General features: G+C 35.9%; 1 protein-coding gene across 3 annotated transcripts in view; it reads left to right on the forward strand.

The window, feature by feature from the left end:
- The window catches only part of LARS1 (leucyl-tRNA synthetase 1), a 69,056-nt gene that overhangs the window by 47,715 nt on the left and 8,279 nt on the right, over positions 1 to 13,062 (forward strand). For all 3 annotated transcript variants that reach the window (XM_071098262.1, XM_071098261.1, XM_071098263.1), the window contains 8 exons: positions 268 to 451; positions 2,900 to 2,990; positions 3,853 to 3,993; positions 4,867 to 5,007; positions 5,200 to 5,310; positions 7,430 to 7,540; positions 9,886 to 9,990; positions 11,867 to 11,962. In XM_071098262.1, coding sequence (XP_070954363.1) covers positions 268 to 451; positions 2,900 to 2,990; positions 3,853 to 3,993; positions 4,867 to 5,007; positions 5,200 to 5,310; positions 7,430 to 7,540; positions 9,886 to 9,990; positions 11,867 to 11,962 — 980 coding nt within the window. The remainder of the gene's footprint in view (positions 1 to 267; positions 452 to 2,899; positions 2,991 to 3,852; positions 3,994 to 4,866; positions 5,008 to 5,199; positions 5,311 to 7,429; positions 7,541 to 9,885; positions 9,991 to 11,866; positions 11,963 to 13,062) is intronic.

Below are 13,062 nucleotides of genomic sequence, written 5' to 3' on the forward strand. Positions count from 1 at the left end.
TATCTCATTAACTCAACATGACTGAGAAGAAACACATATTGGTGCTTAGTGGATGCAAATCAATATGAATGGCTCGAATATTTTAACATCACTTTTAGGGATGCTACTTTTTGGTGATTTTAATTTTTGTTGTTGATCCAGGACAGTCCTTTAAAGCATTTGTTAATTTATATATGGGCTTTGCAAGGTACCCAGCTGCACACAAAGGACACAATTGATACTCAGTAACCATATTTTTAATTCATTGACTTTTTTTTCTTCTTCCAGGAATGCGTTTGGCTCTGGCTGATGCTGGTGACACTGTAGAAGATGCCAACTTTGTGGAAGCCATGGCAGATGCAGGTATTCTCCGTCTGTACACCTGGGTAGAATGGGTGAAAGAAATGGTTGCCAACTGGGACAGCCTAAGAAGTGGTCCTGCCAATACTTTCAATGATAGAGTTTTTGCCAGGTAATCTCTAGATCCCAATCATTTTGTGTTTTAGAGTTACTTAGTCGTGGTGCATTTTTAAGTTTTCTTTTTCTTTTTTTAATAAAATAAACTAATGATAATAATAGCTAGTATTCATTGAAGGCTTACTTGTGCCAAGTACTATGCTGAGTATTTTGTGTCCATTATCTGACTTTAGCCTCAAAGCAACCTTATATAATACAGGTATTACTAGCTCTATTTTATAAATAAAGAAACTGAAGCTTAGAACAATTAAGTATTTCCTTAAATGCCTTAAAAAGCCAGTAGTTGCAAACTTGGGATATGAACTTGCTTCCGTCTGTCTTGAAAGTCTGTTCTCATAACCATTTTACCATGTTGTCTTGTTTTAGAGTAGGGCAAAATGGTTAAAGGAAAAGTAGATTAAAAGAAAAGGATAAATATCTTTGGAGTCATCCTACGCGCTGGTATTACAAAGGTGAATAAGACATGATCCTTCCTTATTGTCTCGCAAGAGAGACAAGCACCCAGTTTTTAAGTACAATAATAGAGATAAGGAGAATTCAGAGATATCATGTGACTTCTGGGTTTCTTTCTTTTTTTTTTTTTTTTTTTTCCCGATACAGAGTCTCGCACTGTCACCCAGGCTGGAGTGCAGTGGCACAATCTTGGCTCACTGCAACTTCTACTTCCCAGTTTCAAGCTATTCTTCTGCCCCAGCCTCCCGACTAGCTGGGATTACAGGCGTCCGCCATCATGTCTGGCTAATTTTTTTGTATTTTTAGTAGAGATAGGGTTTCACTATGTTGGCCAGGCTGGTCTTGAACTCCTGACCTTGTGATCCACCAGCCTCGGTCTCCCAAAATGCTGGGATTACAGGCGTGAGCACCACGTCCGGCCAAATTCTGGGTTTCTTGAAAAATAAACAAGTGTTTTCAGGGAGAGGAGAAAGTGTGGATAAGCCATCGAAAGGGTCTGATATTTATTTGAAGTACATTATCTGGTGGGCAGAGGTAGGGGATGAAACAGATTGGGGCGGGCCGGGCGCGGTGGCTCAAGCCTGTAATCCCAGCACTTTGGGAGGCCGAGACGGGCGGATCACGAGGTCAGGAGATCGAGACCATCCTGGCTAACATGGTGAAACCCCGTCTCTACTAAAAAATACAAAAAACTAGCCGGTCGAGGTGGCGGGCGCCTGTAGTCCCAGCTACTCGGGAGGCTGAGGCAGGAGAATGGCGTAAATCCGCGAGGCGGAGCTTGCAGTGAGCTGAGATCCGGCCACTGCACTCCAGCCCGGATGACAGAGCCAGACTCCGTCTCAAAAAAAAAAAAAAAAAAAAAAAAAAGAAACAGGTTGGGGCTAGATTAGGCCAAATTAAGAAGGACCTGGATTGGTATGAGAAAATTTTTTTCTAATGTCCAGTATTAGTTATTGTAAATGCAATAATTAAAACCTAGCTATGGCCAGGCACTGTGGCTCATGCGTGTAAACCAGGCACTTTGAAAGGCTGAGGTGGGAGGATTGCTTGAGCCCAGGAGTTTGAGACCAGCCTGGGCAACAAAGTGAGATCCCATCTCTACAAAAAAAAAAAAATACATATATATATATATATATATATTAACTGGGTGAGGTGGCTTGCGCCTATAGTCCTAGTACTTGAGAGGCTGAGGTGAGAAGATCCTTTGAGCCTAGGCATTCGAGGCTACAGTGAGTTGTGATCATACCACTGCATTCTAACCTAGGTGACAGAGACAGGACTTGTCTCAAAAACAAAACAAAAAAAAATCTAAAACTTAGCTACAATATTAGTTAAGCTATTTTCATATTACATTTTGGGCTTTATAAGAATAAAGTGTCCATCGGCCGGGCGCGGTGGCTCAAGCCTGTAATCCCAGCACTTTGGGAGGCCGAGACGGGCGGATCACGAGGTCAGGAGATCGAGACCATCCTGGCTAACACGGTGAAACCCCGTCTCTACTAAAAAATACAAAAAAAAAAAAACTAGCCGGTCGAGGTGGCGGGCGTCTGTAGTCCCAGCTACTCAGGAGGCTGAGGCAGGAGAATGGCGTGAACCCAGGAGGCGGAGCTTGCAGTGAGCCGAGATCGGGCCACTGCACTCCAGTATGGGCAAGAGTGCCAGACTCCACCTCAAAAAAAAATAAATAAAAAAAATAAAGTGTCCATCAAGAAATTTCTAAACAAGCATCACTTATTATGTTGTAAACAGGAGCCCTAAGCAGTGTCAGATGACAGTACTTAAGGATGGATACACAATAGAGAGACTGCAGTAGTTTGTTTTAAGGAACACAAAGGTGGTGTTGTGTTGAGCAGTTTTAAATGTTTCGGGCATTGTTCTCATTTTACTGCTTAAATAAGCAGTATTTTAAATTTGTATATGCAGCAGTTTTTTATAGCTATGTATAAGTGCCTTTAAACTCCATAACCTTTTTTTTCCCCCTATTCAATAGTGAATTGAATGCAGGAATTATAAAAACAGATCAAAACTATGAAAAGATGATGTTTAAAGAAGCTTTGAAAACAGGGTTTTTTGAGTTTCAGGTAGGCTGTTGATTCTTTTGGTAGCTATAAAACATGTCAGTGTGAACATTATGTATTTTCCCCCTTTTTTCTTCCTGCTGTAGCACAATTACTCGCCTAAGTATAGACTGAAAATCCTACCAGAAAAATTTTAAAGTCTTCAATAAATTGTGATTTTAAGTTATTTTCTTTGGTATTTTTCTATTATGTCCATTTAATTTAAATAATTCTGCTCCTAGTTAAGCTATGAGCATTCATATAAAGGAGATTAAAACTAAAATTCAGCTATACTTTCCAGGAAAACATTTCAAAATTGATAAAAACGAAGGCAAAATTGTGATTAACTGCCATTAGTTTGAGAGCAAGTGTTTTCTGAGGTTTTCCACAAGGTGTCAGTATGTCCTTAAGTTTGGCATTTTAAGTGCTTAAAGTAAAAATGCAGCTTTACGCAATGAGCTATGTAAAATATCACATTGAGATTTATGTAACTTGGTTTTCAGAGATGTGGTTAAATAAGGATAAATGGCTGAGCATAGCAATGTGTTGTATTTATAGTCTTTTTTCATATTTAATATCCTATATGCTGCTAAGAGCAGTCACCCTTAATATACAGTTAAAGTTGTTCAACTTTTATGTCTCAGTTACAAACTGTCTGTAAAAAAATTCTTTTTTTTTTGAGAATTATTAGTATAAAACTACCATGTACTTTGGACAAAGATAAATACTTGCAGATTCTTAAAGTAAAACCTTTACAGTAATTTGTTATGGATTTTTAAAAGACTAGAAACTTAAAAATGTATTAAAACCAAGATACTGAAATTTTTTCCTTTATTTTTATTTTAAAGAAGGTGAGGGAAATGGTAAATAATTTCAAATTTTATAGGCCGCAAAAGATAAGTACCGTGAATTGGCTGTGGAAGGGATGCACAGAGAACTTGTGTTCCGGTTTATTGAAGTTCAGACACTTCTCCTCGCTCCATTCTGTCCACATTTGTGTGAGCACATCTGGACACTCCTGGGAAAGGTATCTTTATGCATTTAAAATGTTTTAAGTGGTTTTGATTTTGGCTTCATTAAATAAGTGTTGTGCTAATATTGTTACTTAAGAGAGAAAGTCTGAAAGTGAGTAATTCAAGAGTGATGCTGGATTCAGCATCATAATTATGACAGGTTAAACCAGAGTTATCTCCTATTCAGATGGATATATGTGCCCTTATTTATATATACACAGTGCATACATATTTTTAAAAGGTGAAAATATTGAGAAAGATATAAACAATTTTTATGAGCTCCTTATAAGAAATATAGGTGTATATTTGCATAAGTATTCTTGTTTTATATAAAACTTCTGGCATACATAGGACTTAATATTCAGGGATATTAGCATTCTTACTATGAATATGAATTCAGTTATTTCTCCTAGACTTGCAGATAAATAGTTTGGCTGGTTTAATAACTCCTTTCCAACCATATTAGCTAGGCTCTTTTGTATTTTTAAATGCATGAACAATACAGAAATGTGCTCATGATCTATATACCAAATAGCCATACTTGAATACTGGATGTATTAACAGGATAAAAACTGAGTGTATGCGTAATTTATATAATAATGATTAAATTTAGGCAAATTAGTGTTACATAATTTTCTTTGAAAGTGAGCATATGTGTGTGGGTATTAATACGCTTGTACAAATGGATGCTAATTAAGAATGTAGAGTCAGACTTCACAGCTTGAATTCTAGGGAACATTAGATCAGGGGCTGTGGAAGTGTGTTATGTGTAGTCAAGTTTGAACTCTGAGCACACAATTACAGATGGTATCCTTGGTATGAAACTATAATTAAGAACCATATTGTCTAATCTCACTGAACTTTCTTTGTTTTTCTTTTTTTAAAAGCCTGACTCAATTATGAATGCTTCATGGCCTGTGGCAGGTCCTGTGGATGAAGTTTTAATACACTCCTCACAGTATCTCATGGAAGTAACACATGACCTTAGACTACGACTCAAGAACTATATGATGCCAGCAAAAGGGAAGGTAAAGTCTTTTTTTTTTTTTTTAAAGATTATTCCTTAAAAGTTATTGATCATATAACAATTAACAGTAATGAAAGTTAAAAAGATTTTCATTAATGGTGAAGACCATGGTGGTGTATATTGGGGGAGGGTTCTTCTCATTTTTGGTTTATATAAAAGCTATTGAATGTTTTTCCTTTCTTTTACCATGTAGAAGACTGACAAACAACCCCTGCAGAAGCCCTCACATTGCACCATCTATGTGGCAAAGAACTATCCACCTTGGCAACATACCACCCTGTCTGTTCTACGTAAACACTTTGAGGTGATGCTCTCAGTAGACTTTTCCCCCCTGATGGTGTTGTATGCTCCCTATGTTGTTTTTGTTTTTAGGATATTGGCAATGTCTGGGAGAAGAAAGATAGGCAGCTTTGTGTCATTCCCTCTAGGCAGAGAGCATCCTTTTGTTATTCTTGGTGACTCTTAAATGGATGCTGAGGAAAAAGCTGCTGTTTTTCTCTCATTTTTGAAACATTTATACAAAAATACATTGGATCTAGTTGAATGTAATCAAAAGAATTGGGGGTTTTCATATGTGTAGTTGAAATAATGAAATGAAAGGACAGAGTTTGCCTTTGGAATTTGTTATAACTTGAGCAGTGGGAGTCATTCATTAAATTTATTCATTCATTAAATTATTTCAAACCATAACCTCATTTATTGTTTGGAAAAAAGTGAAGCTTTGTTCTTGAGTGCCTTAAATGTTGTTTGGTTTGATAATTACCTATAGAAATGTAGAACTTGAAGACATTTTTGGCTGTGCCAAATAATGATAAATCCATTTAAAGGGAACTCAATAACTTAGATCTAAGTTTTCCTGAAAGAAAAAAATCTATTTTTCCTCTGCATTCAAAATGTAGAAACAAAGTGTGTTTGTGGACTTGGGCTTTTTTGCTTAGGTTATTAAAACAGTTATTGCTAGATGCAGACTACTAAGGTGCACTTAAAAAAGAGAGACAAAATATGGATTGTGGTCAAAATGTAAAGAAGAAACATAAAGGAAAAATTCTTAGCTTTGATATTCTAGACCGTTATTGGAATTTTGCCTGAATACTTTTCAGAGTTAATTAAGAAATGCTAAGAAAAAGTGCTTTTACATTTGTAAAATTTCAGAGAGAAGAGCAAATGTTTTTGTATTCCTTGTGAGTCTATTTTATGGAAAACTACTTCCACCTTTGATTGTGTATGTTAGAAATAGAAGGTGGCCTTTAGAATCTGCTTGCAGATTTTGAATTAAGGTAAATAAAAGATAAAAGCTACTTTGGTTGGCAGAAAAGTGAAACTACCTCAGTGGATTATATATTCATACCAGTAATTTCAAGGAAGCAATGGAAGAACCCAAATATAATATGTAATGTCTTAGGTATTAAAAAATGTGTCACCTCTGTTCTTTTTGAAGTTGTATTTTTACTTAGTATTCATTGACTAGATAATTGAAAACAGTGGTATCTTTTGGCATTAGCAGCTTTCTTTTAGATTTTTGTATGTTTTCATCCACAAGAATGAAAAGAATGTTCATTTATAATCACGAAGAGTGTTCTTATGTTGAATGTGGCACCTTTTTGGTGACATAAGGCAAAGGAGTGTTTCCCACCCTTTTTCTTTTTTATGTGTTTCAGAGGAATACATTAACAAGTAGAATATTTTTTCCCATGTACTTTAGTAAAATTTGGAATTGAAAATAGATTTTTTGAAATTGTGTTATGTGTTCCTTTTCGTTTAGATTCATTCCCAACCCTTCCTTTTACAATAAGGAGAAAATAAGTCGCCCAAAACTTTGAAAAGACCACTTGCTTTGTTTCTCACTCTGTTGAGGGGACCATTAATATCTGTAAAAAGAAATGAATTTAGATTCATTTAAAGCACACTTGGATTGTACTCATTAGTGACATATGATATAGATATTTATTTTTGAGTAGATAGAAATGATTCTGTTTTTAACAGGGCAATAGCTAGGGATTCTTTTCACAAGTGTAACAATTTCTTTCTAGTGTCCAAAAGCAGACATTATATAAACTTGTATAATAGTTGTGTAATTTTTTATTTTAATATGACTAATGAAATGCTTTTAGAAATTTGAAAACAAGTTTTTATGAGACCATTTAGTTTCTGAACAGGAGAAATATTCAACACAAATCACTTTTTTTCCTCCTCTGAACTAAAAAGTATGTGTCGTCAGTTTATAGAGAATAGGAGACTTCCTTCTGCATTGTTCATTCAGCTTTCACTTCTCCATGATGCTAGGGCTGGACACTTTTCTGCTGTTCTCTAAGGATCAGTAGAGGCCACCATTCTATGCCTGGCAGACCATAGTCAAATCTACTATTCTGTCTTATTCTTGAGACTTTTTTTTCTACATTACTCTCCCTCCTTTCTTTTTTTAGGCCAATAATGGAAAACTGCCTGACAACAAAGTCATTGCTAGTGAACTAGGCAGTATGCCAGAACTGAAGAAATACATGAAGAAAGTCATGCCATTTGTTGCCATGATTAAGGTAAGCTGTGGACCTTATGCAGCTGTGACCACATGAGTAATGGTTAGATAGGACAATAGAAGGATGGATAGGACAATAGAAGGATGGGGAAAAGCCTTGGACATAGTCTCCTGCCAGAAATCTGCTGAAATAGCACTTTTCAATCAATGGCTGTGAGAAATGATCTATCAGATTTTGGGTTTACTTGTGGAATCACTGAGTATGTGAAAAATATGTATTGTGGAAGAAAAATTGGTTTAGAATTGCTGCACTGAACTGTTCCCTTCATATTCTACCTTCCCTTCTTTCAAGTTTGGGAAAGAAACATGCTCTTTTGGCTTACATTAGGCTTATAGAGGCTTGCATTTCCTAGACCCTATTCCTGGAACCAGGATTCAATATTTGTATAGGTACAGCTTAACAGGATAAACACTGGTTATAGTGGTTGGACCAGGGTTTCTCAGCATAGCTCTATTGGTATTTTGGGCTCGATAGTTCTTGTGGGACACTTTAACGGCATCCCTGGCTTCTACTCATTAGAAGCCAGTAGAACTACCTTTCCCGCTAGTTATGACAATGAAAAATATCTCCAGACATTGCCAAATGTCTGCTGGGGGCAGAATCACCTTCCACTTCTTGCCATTGAGAATTATTGGGTTAGACTCTTAGTTTTCTTCATATACATAGCTGATGTATTGTTAGATTTCTTGACAAAAAGAAACCGAAAGAAGGCTTATATTGCTTAAGATCTCAGACTATGAGGCCAGAAAAATCTTGGTTGAAATTCTGTGTATCTGTCATTTCTTAGTTTTGAGACCTTGGTCAAATAACTTTAATTTTTTGGGCCATAGGATTTTTCATCCATAAATGAGGATACTATAGAACCTAACTTTTTAGGAGTGCTGCGTAGTATACCTAACACACCTAAGTAGCACCAGTCAAGAAGTAGGCTTGGTAAATGTTGTTTGAAAATGCAAATTAGTATCTTCCAGCCTACTAAGCATATTGTGGTTATTCTTTTACTGTCCTTTAATTCTTGTGTCTTCTTGGCTGCAGATGCCTGATGGAGACCAGAACTCTTAACTTTTCCAATACTATAATAGATTGGTATTCTTGGAAAAGGTTTTTAATTCTCTTAGACCAAAGTCACTGTTTGATCCTCAGGGTATTTTAGGTTTCAGAAGTAATTTAGGATCCTGGATTGACCTACACCAATCAAGTTGTAATATAAGTGCTGGTATGTTCATAGTTCATTGGTTCCCCAGTGGCTAGTGTCATTGGTCATAATGCCAAATCACTGTCAACATGTGGATCCAACAAAATATTCCATTGGTGTTTGCAGAGGCCATTAATTTTGATGACATGTTTTAAGAGAATCCAGGGAAACCTATTCAAAAAGTAGTTACGTGTATATATATAGCGAGAGACAGAGAGCGTGTGTGTGTGTGTATAAAATGATATTAGATTCAAAAGTTGGCTTCTTTAGGATCTCATTTAAATTTGAAGAACCATCATCAGACCGTTTGAGTGGTGACATATTTTTAAAATTATGTTGGTGATTTGCCAGGCAAATTAGTGGTTTTGCAAACTTTGAAAGGGATTAATAAATCTGGGAATAAGAAAATGACTTTCTAGCACTTTTCATGGGAAAAAGAAATAGAACTTGCATAGTAAGCTAAAACAGTGAGTAGCAGGAATAATGTCAGGTCACTTTCATTAAGTATAACGTGTTCTAGGTAGTTGTATCTATGCATATGTACTTGGATCTCTAGGATTCTATTTTGTGCAGCAAATATCGACTATCCAAGAAAATTAAGAATAAGAAATTATTTTTTACATGCCATGTTTGAGTACTCATGTAGTATGAGTTTTTTTTCTTTAAACTTTGCAGAAATATCTTTGGGGATTTTTTGTTTGGATATTATTAATTCATTATTCTCTAAAACAGCTGTAAGAAGGTGGTATCTCAGAAAATTAAAATTTTGGTTTTTTTGGTAACTTAAAGGGATATTTTCGTACATTTGGTTGATTCTCTGTCAAGTGAATTCTTTGGGCTTGCAAATTAAGTCAGTCTAAATAAACAATCATAAAACCATATTTACTTTATAAATCTGAAAACCTTGTGCCTTCCCATCTTTTCATTGCTGCCATAATCTTATAATACTTTAAATGATAATTATTTGGAGCTAGTAAATTTCATTAACAAGCAAATGTGGGTAAAGGAAATCATGAGTCCAAGGCCTTTCCTTTAACTCCTGAAATCTGAGATTTTATCAACTAAGAGAAGAATGATTACTTTGAAGGAAGTATGTTTTCCAACATGTTCTTACTGTGATTTTGTTTTTCCATACCATTTTGGTTATTAGGAAAACCTGGAGAAGATGGGGCCTCGTATACTGGATTTGCAATTAGAATTTGATGAAAAGGCTGTGCTTATGGAGAATATAGTCTACCTGACTAATTCCCTTGAGGTAAGAGGTCCAGGGATTGTAATAACTATTTAACAGTAGTTAAACCATAATCCAGCTCTTTTATTTTACAATAAATCTTTTTATAAACTTCATCTACTGTGTTTAGTATCTTTGTTAAATATGTCAGTCAGAAATATTTTTGGAGAGAAGAAAAATGGGTGAGTATAAAAGTTGCAGGAAAAAAAGATCTGTCATCTTATTTTATCAATTCTTAATTTACATATGATCAATTATACATTAAAAAACTGTTTGTCTGAATATGATACTGCAAATTTTTTTTTTTTAATTATACTTTAAGTTCTTGGGTACATGTGCACAACGTGCAGGTGTGTTACATATGTATACATGTGCCATGTTGGTGTGCTGCACCCATTAACTCGTCATTTACATTAGGTATATCTCCTAATGCTATCCCTTCCTCCTCCCCCTCCCCACAATAGGCCCCAGTGTGTGATGTTCCCCTTCCTGTGTCCAAGTGATGTCATTGTTCAATTCCCACCTATGAGTGAGAACATGCAGTGTTTGGTTTTCTGTTCTTGCGATAGTTTGCTGAGAATGATGGTTTCCAGCTGCATCCATGTCCCTACAAAGGACATGAACTCATCCTTTTTTATGGCTGCATAGTATTCCATGGTGTATATGTGCCACATTTTCTTAATCCAGTCTGTCACTGATGGACATTTGGGTTGATTCCAAGAAGTCTTTGCTATTGTGAATAGTGTCGCAATAAACATACGTGTGCATGTGTCTTTATAGCAGCAAATTATTTATACTTTATTTATACTTTATACTGCAAATTATTTATACTTTATACTGCAAGTTATTTTTAAGAGACCTTATATTTAAATGCTTTCCAAACCTCTTATGTTACGGAGTACTCTGAATTGGTGCTTTTTTCCCCCCTCCCTTTTGATTTGCAGAATTGGATTAATTATAATGTCTGGTTCATGATATATTATGATTGTTCCATATCTTCCCATGTTTTTTTTCTCTCCTAATTTATAATAAAATGAACATTCATGAATCTACTACCCAATCCAAGAACTAGAACCGTACCAGTAGCTTTTACATATCTGTGACTTTCTCCCCATCCAATCTTTGTGCCCCAGTCATAACTTTATATATAGATTGTAAGTAAGCTGGTCTCAGACAACTTAGGCAAAAGGAAAAGCCATTTGCTCTAGAAAACTGTTAGAGCACTCAAAAAGTGGTCCTAGTGATAATGAAGACACTCAAGTAAAAAAAAATACAGGTTTGGAGTTTAAGTAAAATTGTTTTGTGAAATATGGAGATGGAAGAAAGTTGTTTCTAATTAAGTATTTTATTTTAAATGAGTTAATGAAATTAATAAACATTAAATGACATCCATTTTATATATATCTAAATGTTCATATATATTCATGTAGGTCAAAAAACTTCCTGGATCTTTTCACTTGGACCATGCGGACACATCTTATGTTTAGGGTCATCTTATGTTCAGACATATGCACTGTGCTATATTTCTGAGCTTTTCTTCCATTTATTTAAGTGGAAGCCTTTTATTCTCAAATGATAGATTTCTGAACTTCAATTTGTCTTAAGTGGAAGCCTCTTATGCTGATTTTCATTTTGTTTTATATGGCAGATAGATGCCAGATTTCATTATAGAAAATGATAAACATGACTATATAAATAACAATACTATGAGACATCTAAAATGAATGTTAAATAACTGATTACAGATTTCATTTAATATTTATATGGAAAATAATAAAATTGCACAGACCATTTCATGTTAACTGGAGAACCTAGTTTTGTTCTTGGTGAAATGAGGTGGTGATTAATTTGAATCACATTAAGTGATACTAATAACTTCCATTTTTTCCCCTCTATTTAGCTAGAGCACATAGAAGTCAAGTTTGCCTCCGAAGCAGAAGATAAAATCAGGGAAGACTGCTGTCCTGGGAAACCACTTACTGTTTTTAGAATAGAAGTAAGTTGAAGGAATCTCACTGAATCATTGCATTTTAAAACTAAAAGAGACCTAGAGATCATTACATCTAAATCCACATTTAAAAAATAGAACCAAGTAAGGTCCAGAGATATTAAGTGGTTGGTTTGTTGTAGACCCCATTGTTTGTTAGAAATGGGGATGTACCTGAAATGCCCCAATTCCTTTGGTCAGTGCAATACTTACTTTTTCCTCACTTTACTATTACAGGAACTATCAGATGTTATTTGTGGGTTTTAAAAATAAAAGGTATGATTTTCAGTATCTGGTTTTTATTTAAAAATACTGGAAATGTAGAACCTTTTTAGACAGTTAAAAGGAGCTTTTAAACCTCAGATGAGTCTTGGTTTGATTGTTACTCAAGGCTGTTTTGTTTTTAGTATAAACTGGATTGATGCATCATCTTAAGTTATGCTGCAATAGCTTTTTTTAACCCCTTAGTTTTGGGCCATTATTGGTGAAGACAAAAAGGTTTTGGAGATTCTGGGGTTTTTTTGTTTTTATTTTTTTGAGATGGAGTCTCGCTCTGTCTCCCAGACTGGAGTGCAGTGGCGCAATCTCGGCTCACTGCAAGCTCCGCCTCCCGGGTTCATGCCATTCTCCTGCCTCAGCCTCCCGAGTAGCTGGGACTACAGGTGCCCACCACCATGCCTGGCTAATTTTTTGTATTTTTAGTAGAGATGGGGTTTCACTGTGTTAGCCAGGATGATCTCGATCTCCTGACCTCATGATCCACCCTCCTTGGCCTCCCAAAGTGCTGGGATTACAGGCTTGAGCCACTGCGCCTGGCCTTTTTTTTTTTTTTAAGTTCTGGGATACATGTGCAGAACGTGCAGGTTTGTTACATAGGTATACATGTACCATGGTGGATTGCTGCACCCATCTACCTGTCATCTAAATTAGGTATTTCTCTTAACGCTATCCCTCCCCTTGCCCACCCCACCCCAACAGGCCCTGGTGTGTGATATTCTGCTCCCTATGTCCATGTGTTCTCATTGTTCAACTCCCACTTATGAGTGAGAACATGTGGTGTTTGGTTTTCTGTTCCTGTGTTAGTTTGTGGAGAATGATGGTTTCCAGCT

This window comes from Macaca nemestrina, chromosome 6, assembly GCF_043159975.1.
Source record: "Macaca nemestrina isolate mMacNem1 chromosome 6, mMacNem.hap1, whole genome shotgun sequence".
NCBI classification, from domain to species: domain Eukaryota; kingdom Metazoa; phylum Chordata; class Mammalia; order Primates; family Cercopithecidae; genus Macaca; species Macaca nemestrina.